The sequence below is a fragment of the Podarcis filfolensis genome (assembly GCF_964270895.1).
Source record: "Podarcis filfolensis genome assembly, chromosome: 1".
Taxonomy (NCBI): Eukaryota; Metazoa; Chordata; class Lepidosauria; order Squamata; family Lacertidae; genus Podarcis; species Podarcis filfolensis.
The window spans coordinates 115,090,117-115,109,295 of NC_139604.1; the positions used below are offsets into that span (position 1 = coordinate 115,090,117).

The following is a 19,179-nucleotide window of genomic DNA, read 5'->3' on the forward strand; positions in this document are numbered from 1 at the left end:
GGGACCATGTGCTTGTAAGGCAGAGGCTTTACCGCCTCACCAGTTGCTCTGGGAAAGAATCTGTTTATGCAATCTGAACTCTGGTGAACTGAGTAGGCCTCTCTATGCAGAGCAGCCATAAAGTGTCCTAGCCGTGGCTAGAATGGGCTGAATTTCTGTGATCTGCACTGACAGGAGATTGACTCAAAACACACAGAGCAGCAACAGTTGTTGGCAAGAACACCTGGCGCACTTTGGTTTATGAACTGAACCATGAGTTCAAATAAGTTTATGCAAACTGAACTGACAAGTCAGTTTGAAAGAGAATTTAACATTGATATAAGGGAGATATTATCCCCGCTAATTACAGTAATTTTATGGATGTCTATAACCTGCTCCAGGAGTATGTTTAAGCTGTGAATCAGTGTAAAAAGGCCAGCTAATATACACAACGGGATATTTACTCTCTTCTTTTTGACATCTTTTTTGAAATGCTTGAGGGTTATGATCACTCCTGTTTTAGGAGCTACCCCTTAAAAGGGGACCGCTCAATACTTTAAATAAATAACTTGGCAGGCTTCCATCATCTGCATGCTCCCCTCTTGTACTAAATACTTGTACATCGTTCTACCCGGACACTGAGGTCCAGCACCGAGGGCCTTCTGGAAGCCCAGCCAGATGGGCGGGGTATAAATAATAAATTATTATTATTATATTATTATTTCCAGAGGTGGATGGAAGAACTGGACTAAATGAAAACAAGAAGTTAATGTTCTGTGTCACCATGTACACTAGTGACCATGGTTTTGTCCGCACTAGGGCACATGTGAGTCACTGTATTGATGAGCACATTAGTGTGTCTCATCAATACAAAAGCACTTCCATTTTTGTGTCTCCAAAATCTATCTTGGTGTGTCCTGTCCACATTAGTGGGTAGTGCTAGATGGGATTGTTGGGGGAAAGCAAATAAACATCCTTCTCCTGAACCGCTAGCTAATGCATGTATTACTTTAAACCACACAAGAGCACTGTTTGTGTAGCAAGCAAGCCAGCATTTGCTCGTAGTCTTTTTCTAAGTTAACTCCACCTGTAAAAGCATTTTGTTGTTCTCTCCTGATAAGATGCCTGCTATTGCTCTCTCTTTTTATCTCTACTCATCCTGTAAATCGTTCTTGCCAAGATAATTTTGTTCCTGCATGAATAAAGCAGTAGAAATCCAGAAACTGTGTGTAAACTTCTCAGTCTAATTCACCCAAGCTGCAAGTTCTCCTAACAGGGATGTATTTGTGCTAAGGCTGAGCTCCATTATGGACCTGCCTTCAAGTTTATTTCAATTTTATTTCACATTTGTGGGCATCTGAGGTGCAAGAAACCTCCAACCAAGCACTCAGACTATACAAGAAGCTCTCCTGCAGGAACCTGGTCCTGAAAGCACCTTAGAAGCAGAACCATTTGCCTCAAGGCTACATTACAATGTTTGGCAGAAAAAAACCTGACCCCTGGTTGTCTTACATCACAGACCTTGTGCTCCGTAATGCCGTTATCATTGCCTTACTAATCAATGAAGAAAAAGGATACAGACTGAAGTTCAGAGAAGTTCATTTCTTGATTATACAACCTGATCTACTTAATGGCTAATCTCATTTACTCAGAGAAACCTAGAATTCCTATTGGTGAAAATCCATGTATATGTGACCTCCTCAGAGTATATAAAATTGGAAAGCAAATTAATTCATCTAGAGTCATTTCAGTCACTGTTAGCTGATGCCATGGAGCCTCTAGGGACAGTGACCATTTTGATGATCATATGTATCTCTTGCCTTGTTTTCCTTGCAGTCAGGAGCAGAACGCCAGAGAATGCAAAGCAGCTGCCACCTGGCCCACCTTCACTGCCCATCGTAGGGAACGCTCTGCAGCTGAAGACCAACAACCTGGCCCAGGTTCTCCAGGAGGTAAGCCAAAGATGAGCACCTTCCTCAACAGCTGTCTGTTGATGACCGTTACCTGTTTGCAAGCCTCTTTCCGTCTGACTCTTTTGGAAGGGGACTATCCATTGTCAGTTTGTTTATTTATAGATGGTACCATCTGTGTGCAGGGCACATTTGCAGAGTATAAGGCAACAGGCTCTGCACTTTGGCAGAGGAGAAGCAAAAGAGGGAGGGGAGGCATCCAGACCAGAGGAAAAGAATAGCAGAATCGCTGTGATTTCAGTGGCACGGACTTGTGCTTGGCTACATCAGCAGGGATGGGGAGCAGGGACTTGTCCCAAAGGCTGCACAGAAAAGAGGTGGACTTTGAGCAGGTCCCACAACTCCACAAAGGGGGTTGATTTATTGTCATTTTATTGTTTTATCCTTAAAATAAAAGGCATAAAGCCCCCTTCTGAGTAAATAACTTTAAAAAGCAATAATGCAATTTTCATACTATATTAGAGACAGGGGGCGGGAGCGGGTCCAATTCTCCCTCCACATATGGATGGTTTGGGCATTTTTGCCCTCTGAACATTTTTAGCCTCTGCTGGACAGTGTGGAGTTCATAGTCTTCTTGTATTTCGAAAAGCTTCTCCTTTATTTTCCCCAGAATGTGCTTGGTTGGAAGGTACTTTAAGAATTCCCTTAGAAAAATGAGTGTGAGGGAGACATAACAGAGCAGTATAATCATATTCACAGTATAGAGAAAGTGGACAGGAAAACACTTTTACCCCCCTCTCATAATGCCATACCCTCCAACACTTCTCCAATGAAAATAGGGACATCCCATTCCATAACGATAATTTTACTATAGCCCACACACTTTATTGGGTTGCCCCAGCCACTCTGGACAGCTTCCAACATATATAAAAACATAATGAAAACATTAGAAATTAAACAAAAAAACACTTCCCTATTCAGGATTGCCTTCAGAGGGGCAACCCAGAGATAACTCTAGAGATAACTCTATACCCTCCAACATTTCTCCAATGAAAATAGGGACAGCCTAAGGACATTCTGTGATCAAACTGGGATGGCTTCTCTAAATCAGGGATGTCCCTGGAAAATAGGGACACTTGAAGGGTCTGTAATGCTAAAACTTGGAGTCTTCAATTAAAGCTGAGTGTTGGAAGATTTACAACACACGCAAGATAGTAGTTCTTCATACAGTGCATATTGAAACTGTGGAATTCACTGTGGAATTTTGTTAAGACAAAATTCATTGAAGATAAAGCTACCCATAGCTGCTAGTGATGATGCTGAACCTCCACCAGTTCCAGGGACCTGCAGGAGGGGAGCGTGCTATTGCACTCAGATCTTGTTTTTGAGCTTCCCAGAAGAACTGTGTTGGCCACTGTGATAACAGTTGTGGACTAGTTGGCCTTCGGCCTGATCTAGCTGCAGAACTCTTCTGTATGTTATTAAGAGTCAGTGGTTCAGATCCCCATAGTGAGTCTGGGGGAAGCGGGGCTCTACATCAGCTATATGACTCTCTCCTAATCCGCAAACCCACCTAGATGTGTGTCCTTCTCTATCTTTTTTCCAGTTTGGTGAGAAGTATGGCTCTGTGTTCACAATGTATTTTGGAACAGAACGGGTTGTGGTGCTGCATGGCTATGATGCAGTGAAAGAAGCACTGATCGACCGTGGAGATGAATTTGCTGCTAGGGGACGCCTGCCATTAGCTGATGATGTCAGCAAGGGATTAGGTATTTTATGCTGGTTGACCAATGGAGGGGGGGCACAGGAAAATCCCTCTATTCATGAAAATTAAGCAAGAAAGGTTGCAAAGACAAGTCATTGCATCTTGAGATAAACATTCCTAATTAATGTTCCCACTGGACAGTAGCAATAGATAATTAGCAGCCTTTTAATGGCATAGCTATATATATGCTGGAGCAGCTAGCTCCGCCTTTGGTTTAGAGCAAGCACCAAAAATTAAAGAAGGATTGAATGAGTCTCTAGCCTTTAAAAATAATGGTCTGGGGTAATTCTGGTGTGGGCAGTAAGTGTTTCAAAGTTACTGCAAACTATCTATAAATTTGTTATCAAGAAAACAAATAAATACAAATCAACACATTTCACTTAAACAACTAGCAATGTAGTCCAGTTTTCTTTAAGTTCTTTCTGGTTAATATAGTCCAAGAACTATTGCTTCTTCATTATACTGGCAGCTTCAGAGAGAGACCCAGGCTCCAAGAGATGAATTATCAGTTAACATAAATATCAAAACATTGAAACCTCTTTTTAAGCTTTAGCTGCAAAAATGGACATTCTGCAAATGCAAACCTCTACTACGTTTCATACACAACACACACAAACATAGGATTTTATGCACATTAAACACATATATTTTACAGTAAGGGCATGTATCAGAAGACTGGCCAGCTACTGATTATGGAATAAGGAGGCACCAAAGTACCAAGTCTCCAGGTGGTCTGGAGCCAAGAATAAGAGCCTCCTGCTCTTCCAACCTGCTTCTTCTGCTCTCCCTTTCAGTCCATCCATCTCCTTCATGCCCATTTCGTCTTCTGCTTTCCAGGAATTATATTCAGCAATGGGGAGATGTGGAAGCAGCTCCGACGTTTTATCCTTACCACCCTGCGCAACTTTGGCATGGGAAAGAAAAGTATTGAGGAGAGGATCCAGGAGGAAGCACAGTTCCTGCTAGAAAAGTTCCAGGACACGCAGGGTGGGTAGCCACTGCCCTTCATCGACATAGGCTTATCAAGCAGACCCCCTTAAACATCACAACAGATTCTGGGGTATATTACAACAGATTATTAACCACCACCTGGTCCTAGGTCACTGAGGGCTTCATACACACCAGTAATGCACTGAACTTACCTTGTCAATGTACTGGCAAACAATGCATAGCTTTCAGCAGGGGTGTAATATGCTGACACAGACCAGTTCCATCTAAAGCCCGGCTGCTGCTTCTCTATCAACTGCAAGAGTGCTCCGCAGATATTGTTGAATTCCAGCTGCTTTCAGCCCCAACAGTCAACAGTGGTCCAGAAGTTAGAGTCTAGCAGCATCTGAAGTGCTTTAGATTCCCTAGTTTTAGTCTAGACTTCACCAAGGCCTGCACCACTGTGGTCACTCTTTCCTATCTAAGGATATCTTGGCTGAAGCTGGAAGAAAGCACCTTGGAAAGTCCTTGGAAGAAACCACTCATAGCCACTGAAGATGCCCGTGCCTCCAGAATTGTTGTGAGAAAGGCAGCTCCCTGTCTGACCACTGAGGCCAGGAGCCAGGAAATGACAACTCAGAAATTCCAGACTAGATTATTGCCTAAAACCTGTGAAAGAAGCAGTCGATTCAAAGCACCGCGCCACTCACCCCACGTCGCTCTGGATCCCCAAAACAGGGTTTCCCCGCGAGTAGGGGAGGCGCAAGAGGTGCCAGCCGAATCCCAAGTTCACAGTCTTCTCCCGCCTGTGATTTCTATGGGTCTCCGCCTTCGCCGTGGCGGTTAGACCCTGCTTTTCACGGAGCAAGTTCCTCCCGATCGGAGGAGCTCCGCAATTGCCAGAGGCGCCAACCCGAAAGTCCTATGTTATGTCCTAAATCGCTGTGATAAAAATGAATGTATTGCCAAGAATTTTGTTTTTGTTTCAAACACTGCAAATTTTGGATAAAATGGATTGTTTCAAGAAGTGGCAGAGAGATATTTCTAGATTCGTCTGGCAGGGCAAGAAACCCAGAATAAAATTTAAAATACTAACTGATGCAAAAGAAAGAGGTGGATTTGCCCTGCCAGACCTAAAACTTTACTATGAATCAGCCGCATTTTGCTGGCTGAGAGAATGGCTGCTTCTTGAAAACACAGACATTTTGGAGTTGGAAGGTTTCAACAATGTATTTGGGTGGCATGCATATTTGTGGTATGATAAGGTCAAAGCACATAAAGCATTTAAAAACCATATTGTCAGGAAAGCATTGTTTAATGTTTGGACAAGATATAAAGACTTGCTTGAAAATAAAACCCCAAGGTGGTTGTCACCGATGGAAGCGAAGGCTCAGAAAAAGCTCAATGTGGAGGCCAAATGCCCGAAATATTGGGAAATTTTGGAACAAGAGGGAGACAAATTGAAATTGCAGAGCTTTGAGAAACTAAAAGACAAAGTGCGAGATTGGCTTCATTATTATAAAATAATGGAGGCTTACAATTTGGACAAGAAAATTGACTTCCAGGTGGAAAAATCAAAATTGGAAACAGAACTGTTAGATCCCAAAACTAAGATTTTATCAAGAATGTATAACTTGCTGTTGAAATGGAACACTCAGGATGAAACGGTGAAATCTGCTATGATTAAATGGGCACAAGATGTTGGACATAACATCATGTTGGCTGACTGGGAACAGTTATGGACCACAGGTATGAAATTTACGGCATGTAATGCCTTAAGAGAGAATATTATGAAAATGATATACAGGTGGTACATGACACCAGTCAAGCTTGCAAAAATATATCATTTGCCTGATAACAAATGTTGGAAATGTAAAGAGATTGTTGGTACATTCTTTCATCTTTGGTGGACGTGCCCAAGGATTAAGGCTTTCTGGGAGATGATCTATAATGAAATGAAGAAGGTATTTAAATATACCTTTTTGAAGAAACCAGAGGCCTTTCTCCTGGGCATGGTTGGCCAATTGGTGCTAAAGAAGGACAGAACTTTCTTTATGTACGCTACAGCAGCAGCAAGAATACTCATCGCAAAGTATTGGAAGACACAAGATTTACCCACCAAGGAAGAATGGCAGATGAAGGTGATGGACTACATGGAATTGCCGGAAATGACTGGCAGAATCCGAGACCAGGGAGAAGAATCGGTAGAAGAAGGTTGGAAGAAGTTTAAAGACTACCTACAGAAACATTGCAAAATTAAGGAATTTTAGAAGGATGCTGGAATGAAGTTATGTGGTGTTAGCAGTAATGTTATAAAGGAGTATGTAAATATGGTTGTTAACAGGTGAGAATGTAAAGGCACAACATATTAAGATAAATGATTAAGATAAAAACAAAGATGGAAAGGATTTGCTGAATTATCTAATTGAACTAGAATACAAAAAAGCGAGGTGTGAGGAAGTCAAGGAAACAAGTAAATGAAAGATAAGTTATGGAAAAATTGATTTGTTTTTAATTTTTAATTTTTCAGTTTTTTGTAATTTTTTGTTTTATTATTTTCTTTCTTATGTTTGTAATTTCTTGAAATGTTAATAAATATTATTATTAAAAAAATAAATTATTTTTTTCTTGTTCTTCCAGAGAAGCCCTTGGATCCAACCTTCTCACTCAGTTGCGCCATCTCCAATGTCATTTGTGCAATTATCTTTGGGAAACGATACGATTATAATGACAAGAAGTTGCTATCCATGCTAAGCTTAGTAAATGAAAACTTTCTGGTTTTTAGCTCTCCTTGGGGACAGGTAGGTGCCATCTGGTTAAATGCATTCTTTTCCACAAAGTCTAAAGTTTACTTGCATGTGGAATATTTATTTTATGTAGATACTGCCTCTGGGTGTGGCCACTTTCCTGCTGTTTAAATATCTTTCTTCCAGGCTTCTCATGGCCCATACTGCCTCTGCCTCTTAATATTTCTGTTAATGTCCTAGTTGCAGGCTTGCCACGGGTAACTGGTTAGCCACTGTGACAGCACGATGGGCCACTGGCCTGATTCAATAGGCTCTTCTTATGTTCTTATGTTTTTAATGGGGAGATCCAGTCAAGGCACACAATGCACCTGGGTCTAGTAACCAAGGTTTGACTTAACAGCAGCCCAGTGGAGTAGGAAGTAAAGCTTAACCAGTAAAACCCACAGGCTCAAGTTTATAACTGGAACTAATCACTTGGGATGTATATACACTGCCATTGCCTCTGTATCCAGTGTGCTTCCACTACTGGTTTGAGAAGGTGTGAATACATGATCAAAACAAAAAAAAAAAATTCCTTCCAGTAGCACCTTAAAGACCAACTAAGTTAGTTCTTGGTATGAGCTTTCGTGTGCATGCACACTTCTTCAGATATCTTAAGAAGTGTGCATGCACATGAAAGCTCATACCAAGAACTAACTTAGTTGGTCTTTAAGATGCTACTGGAAGGAAAAAAAAATTTTTGTTTTGACTATGGCAGACCAACATGGCTACCTATCTGTAAATGAATACATGATGTTAGCCACAATCCATATCTATCCTGCCTTGCTACATTTTTAGCCAGCAATGTGTACACAGCCTGGTTTCATCAGGAGGAGCAGATGGGACTAAATTCAGAGATATGTATGTAACCCCATAGCTCAGCTTTACACCATTTGGCTTATTTATATAGGGTCCCAGAGTCAATTCCTAGTAGCATCCCTAGTTAGGAATGGGACTCCTGACTGATACCCAGCAGAGCAGCTCCATAGGCAGTACTGACCTTGAGAGAACAATGGTCTCATTCAGTATATATCTTTTAACATGTGGAGTTTTTTTTGGGGGGGGGGTAATTGGGTTGTTGTTCTTATTTTGATTATGCATTTTGTGGTTTTATATTTTGATTTTAGTCTGTGAACCGCCCTGAGACCTGTGGATATAAATTCAATAAATGATAATAATAAAATAATAATAATAATATAAGACAGCTTCCTACCCAGCTGTTGCGGTTTTGGCAGCGGGGGTGGGGGGAATGTTGCATGATTTTTCTGATTTTTCTAAAGGTACACATAGGTGGAATTAAAAAAAAATCTGAATATGACCTCAACAAACATTAGGTAGAGGGTAAAAAGGTAAAGGTAAAGGTACCCCTGCCCGTACGGGCCAGTCTTGCCAGACTCTAGGGTTGTGCGCTCATCTCACTCTATAGGCCGGGAGCCAGCGCTGTCTGCAGACACTTCCGGGTCACGTGGCCAGCATGACAAGCTGCATCTGGCGAGCCAGCGCAGCACACGGAACGCTGTTTACCTTCCCGCTATAAAGCGGTACCTATTTATCTACTTGCACCTGGGGGTGCTTTCAAACTGCTAGGTTGGCAGGCGCTGGGACCGAATGACGGGAGCGCACCCCGCCGCGGGGATTCGAACCGCCGACCATGCGATCAGCAAGTCCTAGGCGCTGAGGCTTTTACCCACAGCGCCACACGCGTCCCTTTATTGAGGGGAAGGGAAGATAATACAATGCAGTACACTCAATGAAGCACCACCCAGTAATGCAGATGGGGAACATCTACATAGATTTGGGAGGCATTGGCAGTGAAAATGCTGGTGTGTGGACCACAGAGTTGAAATGCACACAAGGCAACAGTGGCCAATGTTATACTGAAGCCTGAATGTGGACAAACCCTGACTGAGGTTGGTGCCAACGGGTCTTTTGTTGTGTTTCTTCTAGCTCTACAACATCTTTCCTTCTTTGATGAAATGCATCCCTGGGCCCCACCACAAAGTGCTGAAAAACAACTTGGCACTCAGACAGTTTGTTTTGGAGAAGGTTGAAGAACACAAGCCCACTCTGGACCCCAGCTCACCTCGGGATTTTATTGACTGCTTCCTTATGAAAATGGATCAGGTAATCATGCAAACTCACAGAACTCTCCAAGTGGGTTCTCCTGCCACTCCTGAAGCTTCCCAACCAGCAGACTTCCATCCAGCTTCTTGTGGGGAATGCCAAGGAAAGAGAAAGTTCTTTCTAATGATTAGCCCTCTGGGCAAGGAATGTCCAGAGGAACGAGCTATAAAAAGACTTGAGATAAGATGTGTCTTGGGAAGCGAGCTGGTCCCAGTGGCGCAGTTAAATTCTTGTTATGTTGTACTCAGAACAATTGAGTTGACTCCACTGACTGTGTTGTGTGTTTCTGCAGGAAAAAGGTTATAGTGCATCCCATTTCACCATTGAAAACTTGACCATAAGCACAGTTGACTTGTTTGGGGCTGGAACAGAGACCACCAGCACCACACTGCGATACGGGTTCCTGATCCTCCTCAAATACCCAGAGATACAAGGTAAAACAGATACGTTATTAGTACTTATTATTCTAGTTCTTTCCCAGATTTATGTGTCACAGGTCCAAGAGGTGGTTGTTCTGCCACTTTCCCCAGGAAAACCCACTGTTCATCACTGAATGTTAATCATCGCTGACTGACATCAGCAGTAGACAGAAGGCTTTCCTGGAGACAACAGTGGGGGTGGACAAAATGCTCAGATCCGTGCCTAGTAACCACAGACCCGTGCCTAGAAATCCCAGCAAAAACAGCAGTGTGGATGAGCTCTTATAGCTGACCAAATTGCAAACCCTAGGATTTATATGCAAACAGTAACAACTTGAATTTGGCTCAGTATTGTACTGGCAGCCAGTGCAGATCCTTTAGACCAAGCATGTCCAAAGTCCATTTTGGGGACCTAATCCGGCCTGCTGCCCCAGTGGCAGTTTATTTCCTGGGGTAAAATCCTAAAAAAAGGTCCATGACTTTGGTTGGCCCTTTGGTCGGCCCCTTTACTTCATCCAATCTGGCCCTCTTTGAAAAACGTTTGGACACCACTGCTTTAGACAAAGGCACAACACAAGGGCCAGGGGCCAAAGGGCCCTCAGGAAGGATCAGAATCACTGCAGGACAGTGCCTCCAATAGGAATCTCTCTAAGCTGGACCATCACTTGCTCCTGTAACATCCCTAAAGCTTTTGTCCCGCTGGGCTCCTTTGGGATAGAAATTAAATTAATATATAAATAATTGCAGTTATTATGTTTCCCTGTTTACAGATGGATTGCTGAAGGTGAGCTACAATAACTTGCCTGTGGTGACGAGTTAGTAGAAAGTTGGAATCAGAAAACAATTCAAAGCTCCAAAATGTGCAGGGCCTTGCAACCATTCCCACTGAGTTTCAATTTCTTCTGTAATGTTTCCTCCACTGGTGTTAAACCGCATTCTTCCCATTGCAGAGAAAGTGCATGAAGAAATTGACCGAGTTATTGGCCGATCACGAAGTCCTTGCATGGCAGATCGTGGGGAAATGCCGTACACAGATGCTGTCATCCATGAGATCCAGAGGTTCATCTCTATTGCCCCACTGAGCGGCCCTCATGCAGTACTCAAAGACACACCGTTCAGACAATATGTCATTCCAAAGGTCAGCTCTTTTCAAGGCTCTAAGTAGTAATAGGAGGCTGCTAGCTATGATGGCTATATTCTACCTCCATGGTGAGAGGCAACATGCTTCTGAATACCAGTGGGTGAAAACCACAGGAATTGAGAGTGCTGTCTTGTTTAGATTATGTTGAAGGGCTTCCCATGGGCGTTTGGTTGGACACCATGAAAACAGGATGCTGGACCAGATGGGGCCACTGGACTGATCCAGCAGAGCTTTTCTTCTCTTCTTATGTACAAGCAAGGGAAGTAGTTTAGCTCAACTCCTAAAGCGTAGCTGGGCATCTTGAAGCCTGGACTTCGTTTTAAACACCCTATTGCCTTCTGAAGCTGCTCCATTCTTCTTCTGTATCAACAAAGTACCTTCCTTCCTGTTAGTGCCTTCCTTTGGGTGTCATGGCCATCCAGCCCATTTCTTTGCACCCTCTGCAGGGCACTACCATATATCCTAGTCTGATATCTGTGCTACATGACAGCAAAGAATTTCCAAACCCCAAAGAATTTGACCCGGGACATTTCTTGCACAAAGATGGCACCTTCAGGAAGAGCGACTATTTCATGCCTTTCTCAGCAGGTAAGAGCTCTGCTTCCTCAGTTGGCTGCGGTCTTGGCCAGCTCAGGTCTTTCCAGTCTCCCTAATCGGCTGGTGTCGGGGCAATGAGGGGGAACCTCCTTCCTCCTGCAGCCTAAACTGGAAGGGCTCCCAGTTTGTGAGAGAGGGGCAGAGGCTTCTGGGTCCATCAGAACTCCTTGCACCTTTCCTGTGGCCAGCTGAAGCAAAAAAATGGTGGAAAGAGTGACTCTCCCAGGAGCTGTTCTGGAGCAGCACCTTTGCTCCTTTGGCATGATTGTTATTTTATCCGTAACAGCCAAAGTGGTTGTTATGCATCTTACACTTTGAGTTTCCTTTTCAGGGAAACGGATATGTGCGGGGGAAGGTCTGGCCCGTATGGAGATCTTCTTGTTCTTGACCACCATATTACAGAACTTCACTCTGAAGTCCATCATTGACCCCAAGGACATCGATCTGACACCGGTGTTGAGTGGCATAAGCAACTTCCCTCGGCCCTATCAGCTCTGCATTATCCCTCGCTGAAAAGCCTGCCTCACAAGGGCTGCACATGTGGAAAAGTTGCAGCCTGGCAAATCTTTGTTCAAAAAATCCGTAACACAATATCTCCTCATGTGTGGAGTCTTATCTTTTTACCTGACTAGTTGTGGAACTGTTACTTTGGGGATCTTGCTAGAGAATATTGCACATAGTAGACATTTTTTAAAAAATTTCATCTCTTTATTGATTAAAAAAATTGCATGTCTATACAGACATTATGTACTATCTCTTAACAGGTAAAAAAAGAAAATTATATAAAATAGGAAATTTATAATAAAAAATAAAGAAGTAACAAAGATAAGAAACAAAGAAATCAAAAAAAGAAGAAGACAGAGTTATTTACATAGTAAAAGTACTCGTCGGCACGATCCTTCCCATCATTCTCATTATACTCTTTGATATAACATTCTTTTTTACACAGGTTTACCTTGTATAATATCATTTCTTTCTGTTTTGTATAGATTCCTTTGATTTATTTCTTTACAAATATCTCTCAATTTCTGCTAATATGGAGTTATTTGTACAATAAAGTTTTACATAATTCTTAAATATTATCCGTTCTCTAGTTGTTTTTTGTTTTGATATTCCTCTAACTGATCCCGTCAGTTTTGCTAATTGTAGATATTCTAACATGAGCATCTATTCATGCCAATCTGTAATCCACTTACTTTGTGGGTGGCAAAAGAAAGAAGGTCATTTCACTGACTATTCTCCAAGGGAGGACTGAAAATCTCCAGGAGGAGTTGGAGAGGGAGAACTTTCAAAGAATTGTCAGAATTTCTTTCCTCTCAGCCTTCCTTCAACCCTGTTCCCATTCAGTGTAACAGAAAAATGTTTCCCTAGTACAAATTCAGAGGCCGCATGGGCAAAATTGGTGAGGGGAAGTCCACCTATGAAGTTAACCAAGGAAGAATGGCCTTCCTCTTCTGTCTTCAGAATTTTTCTTTTTGGTTTCTCCACCCTCTCAATTATGCTCCTATTCAAAGTAATGAAGTAATGTTTCTCCATTGCACTGAATGGAAGGGGCAAGAGGAAGGAACTTGTCTCTGATTTGCATTTTAATTCAAACTGGAGAAGAATTCGGGACTTGAAATGAATGTCCTCTGTCCCTTTGAAACTCCTGAAAGTCTTCTCCAAACCAAAGTTTGGAGAAGTGTGCTGGTTTCACTAGCATAGAAAACTACTGCTCCACTTCTTCTGGAGAATAAGAGCACATCCAGATGTATGTATTTTTTTACCTGTTTGTGAAATGGAATGGCTTTATAGATGTCCTTCACCTTCCCAGAGCTAAATAAATAATACTATGACAAACTGAAAACTGTCACTTGTAATGATTATGCAAGTACAGCAATTTTATTATTTTATTCAGCATCCTGTTCTCCCTGTGGCCAACCAGATGCCTATGAGAAGCCCTCAAGGAGCAACTGAGCACTACAGTGCTCTCCTCCCCATTTGCAGTTCCCAGCAACATTTGCGGCCATTCCTACCTGTGTAGTGCATCAATGACAGAACCATAATAAAATCCAGAGTCAGGCCACCGGGATTAAAATATTTTGCTTTTCTAACACATTGCTTTAAAAAACCCATCCACCTTAAAAACACAGACATTTAAAACAAATTACTAATAAAATCACACGATTAAATTCATGGCACATGACTGCAGTTCTGTGCATGGCTGGGAGTAAGCACCATTGAACACAGTGGTGCGTATTTCTGCTGTATAGGTTCAATTTTTAAAACACATTTGGTTTTAGCAAATGACATCCAGACAGCAGAAACGCAACATTTTACTTTTAATTAGCAATGCAAACAACTTTTTGTTATTTATTTATGGAATCTTACAACAAAATCAAACAGTCCCCAGTCTCCGCACCTCCCCATTGCTTCTTTTTATCTAAGTTGTATATAAAAATAGGAGAAGGTCTGTGGCAATTTAAAGACAACTGTATTTATTTGTAGGGCATACTTCCTCAGATGCAGAATGGGTGGCAACAACCACAACATAGTATTAGTGTTATTAATAATGTACAGTGGTACCTCAGGTTAAGTACTTAATTCGTTCTGGAGGTCCGTTCTTAACCTGAAACTGTTCTTAACCTGTGGTACCACTTTACCTAATGGGGCCCCTCACCACTGCCGTGCGATTTCTGTTTTCATCCTGAAGCAAAGTTCTTAACCCAAGGTACTACTTCTAGGTTAGTGGAGTCTGTAACCTGAAGTGTCTGTAACCTGAAGCATCTGTAACCCGAGGTTTATGCAATCTGAACTCTGGTGAACTGAGTTGGCCTTTCTCTGCAGAGCAGCCATAAAGTGTCCCAGCTGTGGCTAGAATGGGCTGAACTTCTTTGATCTGCACTGACAGGAGATTGACTCAAAACACAGGGACTTCCGGTCTAGCACGGACATCAAAGAGAAGCGCGGAACGACCGCTCTGGTAATTCTGAGCAGCGCGGGGGTTTTTTAGGGGTCTGTAAAGACTCTACGGGCCTCAAAACCTCAAGGGGGATACCTTGGGGGTGGAGCACCCAGGGGCGCCCAGGCGTGCTCTCCTGTTTCTCAGGTTTTAAATAAAAATCCGGGGACAGGATAGAGCTGCGGGCGCGAAAGGGGAAGCACCTTGGACACCGTGCTGTGCAGTCTCAAGCTTCTGATGGAAAGTGCTTAACTTCCACGAGGAAACTGAATTCCTAGAAATACGACACGTTTAAAAACTGACTACCGTAAGGAATTCAAGGAATTTGGTCAGCTGAGAGATGTAAAAAGGGAGTCCGTCCCTGCTGCAGTGTCAAAGATGGCGCAGAGAACAAAGACATGAGAACAAGACGGAAGTGAAAGTTTCCTGCTGAGTAAGTGTAAGCTGAAAGATCTCAGAAGTAACGCGCTGAGGCAAGTATCATTTTAAAACGTTGGAAGAGGGACAGAGCTTAAAAAGAACTTGGTATCTCCTTCTTCTCTGAGAAGACTTGATGACTTGGTCGGAAAAACAGTAACGTGATCAAACCTCAATCCAGAGACTTGGTTACTTTGTATAGACCCCTGTATAAAGCTAAGGGGGGAGGTCTGCAACAGCGTAAGGGACTGACAAGGGAAAGTGGAGCAGTTAGAAGTATCTTTGTTCCTTATTTTCCTTATTTCCCCTGGATTTAATGGATATAGCAGAGGCTTGAAATTAAACTGTGACTATCCTCATCCCCCCTGGAGCACGAAAGAAGGAAAGAAGACTAACTGGGGGAATATCCTATATTTATATGTATATTTTTTGAGGATTAAGCCACCAAGTGGCTAGAAGTTTATGTTCCAACTCCCTGAGCTGATTACAGTTATATTTGGATTTATGGACTTATATGGACTTGCATGGACTTTTATTTGGACTTTTAAGTTGGACTGAGTTTATAAGAGGTGGAAGAAAAGAAGAGGACAGAAGAGGACAGAAGAGGACCCTCAAACTAAACAGTATTTGAGTTACTGTTAGATGGGCTTTTTATGATGAAATAAACATTTTGGACTGAGTTGGGAAGGTGACATTTAAACTGTGATACAATTTGGGACAATGTTTATATATCTTTGATGTGTACTATTCCCTATCTCTCTCCCCCTCTCTTCAGAATAATATTTGATATATAGTTGTCATAGAGTTGATATAGGTGCAAAGGGGTGAATTTCAAAGTGTTTGGTTAAGATAAGAACTTTAAGTCAATGTGAGGAAAAGGGAAAGAAAGACCCCTAGAGGCCATTATCTAAATCACAATTTCTGACAAACATGATTTCCAGCTCTCTGGTGTAACTACCCCCCCAGTGGTGAAATAACTTAATATTGATTTATTTGTATAAAAATGTCAGGAAAAAATGGGGGGGGGGGGAATTGGAGGAACTCCAGGTGACCGAAGACAGTCAAAACAGGATGAAATTAAAGATTTAGATATTCTTTGGTTGAAAATAAAGGAAGAATTCAAACAAAATGAACAATATATGGAGAAAAAATTGGTGGAAGTGCAAGAAACCCTGGATACAACAATAGAGGGAGTGGTGGGGGAATTGTCAAGTAAAATCAAAGACTTAAAAGTTAGATCTAAAACGACAGAAGAGCTAGCGAAACGAAATCAGAAGGAAGTTAAGGAAAATAGAAAAGAGTCAGATAGAATAAAAGAGGACTTGGTTGAGGTCAGCAAAATACAAGAGCAGATCTGGGACAATATGGCTCTGATGGAGATGAGGCAGAAACAGAAAAACCTAAAATTCAGAGGGGTAGCAGAAGAGCCAAATGAAGATATTAAAACAAAAATGATTAAAGAACTGGCAAGATGGATGGATATGAAGGAAGAAGAAATTGAGTACACAATTGAGAATGTGTTTAGAATTAAGGTGAGATATGTAAAAGCTAAAACTAAAAAACTACCTGGAGATTGTTTGATGATCTTTAATTCACTAGAGATGTGAAATGCAATTCTGAGAATGAGTTATAATAACAGGTTATTAATTGATGGAAGACCAATTATATGTAAAGAGATTCCTATTAGATTCCTACGAAAAAGAGACGGGTACAAACAACTGGTGACGTTACTGAAGAAAAACGGAATCCAACATAGGTGGGAGTTCTCTGAAGGAATTTCTTTTTATTACAAGGATAAAAGATTTAGATTAACAGATCTACAAGAGGTAAAGAAATTCTCCAGAAGATATGAGAAAGAATTAGGTAAGATAGAAGGAAGCCTTACTGGACCCAGAACCATCGGAGCAGACCTCTATGGGGAAGAGGAAAACAAAAAGAAGAAAAAGAAAGATCAAAACAAAGAAGAAGAGGAAGAGGAAGAAGAGGGAGAAGAAGGGGAAGCAGAAGGAGAAGAAGAGGAAGAAGAAGAAGAGGATGAAGAAGACATTAGCAAAACCACCCGAATTTAATTTCCCCTCTCTGTAACAAATGATTAAAGAAATGACGTTGAAATTGATAACTTGGAATATTCATGGGCTTAATGAAAAATCTAAACAAAATAAAGTTGAACATGTTTTGAAGAAAAAGAATGTTGATGTAATTTGTTTACAGGAAACTCACATTGCTAAAAAACATAGACATGTACTGATCAATAAAAGACTGGGAAAAGAGTTTGTAACGTCCGATGTTAACAAAAAAAGAGGGGTGGTGCTATATATAAAGGAGAGATTAGACCCAAAATTGATTAGCAAAGATGATGAGGGGAGAGTCATTGTGGTACAAATTTCATTGCAGGGTGAGAAGATAATCCTTGTGGGAATATATGCCCCTAATGATAATAAGGCGGATTTTTTTGGAAGATTAGAGGAAAGATTGGTGGCACTTATGAACCAGAAGATAATTCTGATGGGAGATTGTAATGGAGTGGTAATGCCAGAAATTGATAGAATGTCAAAGAGAAAAAACATAAATGAGGGTAAACTGCCCAGGAATTTCTTTGAATTGGTTGAGAATTTTGGTCTAATAGATATTTGGAGGTGGAAATACCCAATTACAAAACAGTTCACTTTTTCTCGGAGCCCCACCAAAGCTCGAGTCGGATAGACTATGTTTGGACCTCCAAAGAATTGGTCTCCAGAGTAAATGAAATTGAGATCACTCCACGAACTCTATTGGACCATAATTCGATCTATTTGGAATTAAAAGGTGAAGAACAATCCTCATTTAGATGGAGGATGAATGACACTTTGTTTGAAAATCCAAAAATAGCAGAGAAAGCGAAAGAGACAATAAAGGATTATTTTGATTGGAATTTACACAAAGAAACTAGTTTGGACACTGTGTGGGACGCGAGTAAAGCTGTCATGAGAGGTTTTCTAATTCAGCAAAACAGTCATAAAAAAAATGAAAGAGAAAGGAAAAAAGAGGAAATCCTGGTTCAACTCATGGACAATGAGAAAAAATTGACAATAAGACCAAAAGATGAACAAATTAAACAGACTATTAAAATGTTTCAAACTCAGTATTCCATGTTGGTGAATCAAGAAGTGGAATGGAAATTAAAACTAATGAGACACAATTTTTTTGAATCAGCAAATAAAACCGGGAAACTTTTGGCATAGCAGCTGAGAAAGCGTCAAAGTCAAAACATAATCAACAAAATCAGGATATGGGAACAGTTAATGGAAGACCCAAAAGAAATAAGAAGAGCTTTTCAAGGATTTTATAAGGAGCTTTACTGGAAAGAAAAAGAAGACATAAAAAAGATAGAAAGATATCTGGAAATTCATAAAGGGAAGCAGATATCATTAGAGGAAAGAGAACTATTAAATGCCCCAATAGCAAACCAAGAAATCCAAAGGTCAATAAAGAGAATGAAACAAGGCAAAACCCCAGGACCGGATGGTTTAACCGCTAAGTATTACAAATCACTTGGTGAGCAGCTGATACCGGTCCTAGGGGAAGTAATGAACGCTATTTTACAAGGAAAAGGGAAAGTACCAAACTCCTGGAAGGAGGCGTATATAACGCTGATCCCCAAACAGGACACAGACCACCAGAGTGTCAAAAATTTCAGACCAGTATCATTGTTAAACAATGATTATACACTTTTTGCGAATATCATGGCCAACAGATTGAAGACAATATTAAATGATTTAATTCATAAAGACCAAGGAGGTTTCTTACCAGGCAGGCAATTAAAAGATAATGTGAGACATATTTTTAATGTTTTGGAATACCTGGAGGTAAGAAACGATAAGCCAGCCACATCGATGTTCATTGATGCTGAAAAAGCATTCGATAATGACTTCCGGGTTCAGCGCGATCGACTAATGGCGGATTCCCTCCGAGCTCCGGAGGGAAACTGCTCAGTAGGGGACGGGTCCTGCCGCTGTGGCGACGCGGGGACCCTCAGAAACCACAGGCGCTGAAGCCTGTGGACCTGGTGACTCGGCGGGCACCATTTGCGCCCCCCCGACCCGCGAAGGAGCCTTTTTAAAGGCTTCGGAACGGGGGACAGGGAGAGGCGCGGTGCTGTGAGTCGACTGCTCCCCCTACGGAGTGAAGCCGCAT

The 19,179-nt window shown here is 41.6% G+C and overlaps 1 protein-coding gene across 1 annotated transcript; it reads left to right on the forward strand.

The window, feature by feature from the left end:
* Positions 1-944: 944 nt before the first annotated feature.
* Positions 945-12,420, forward strand: LOC310763776 (cytochrome P450 2C19-like). Its single transcript, XM_083616441.1, has 9 exons — positions 945-1,931; positions 3,496-3,658; positions 4,492-4,641; positions 7,222-7,382; positions 9,315-9,491; positions 9,784-9,925; positions 10,861-11,048; positions 11,498-11,639; positions 11,980-12,420. Exons 1-9 carry the CDS (start codon positions 1,749-1,751, stop codon positions 12,159-12,161), a joined length of 1,488 nt encoding a protein of 495 aa, XP_083472567.1. The 5' UTR covers positions 945-1,748; the 3' UTR covers positions 12,162-12,420.
* The last annotated feature ends 6,759 nt before the right edge of the window (positions 12,421-19,179 follow it).

Bases quoted from the DNA above. Each gene is read 5' to 3' on its own strand.
- LOC310763776 (XM_083616441.1), top strand. From the start codon at position 1,749: ATGGAGCCTCTAGGGACAGTGACCATTTTGATGATCATATGTATCTCT. The intron at 4,642-7,221 runs GTGGGTAGCCAC...TTGTTCTTCCAG, and splicing joins AAAGTTCCAGGACACGCAGG to AGAAGCCCTTGGATCCAACC. The intron at 7,383-9,314 runs GTAGGTGCCATC...TGTTTCTTCTAG, and splicing joins TTAGCTCTCCTTGGGGACAG to CTCTACAACATCTTTCCTTC.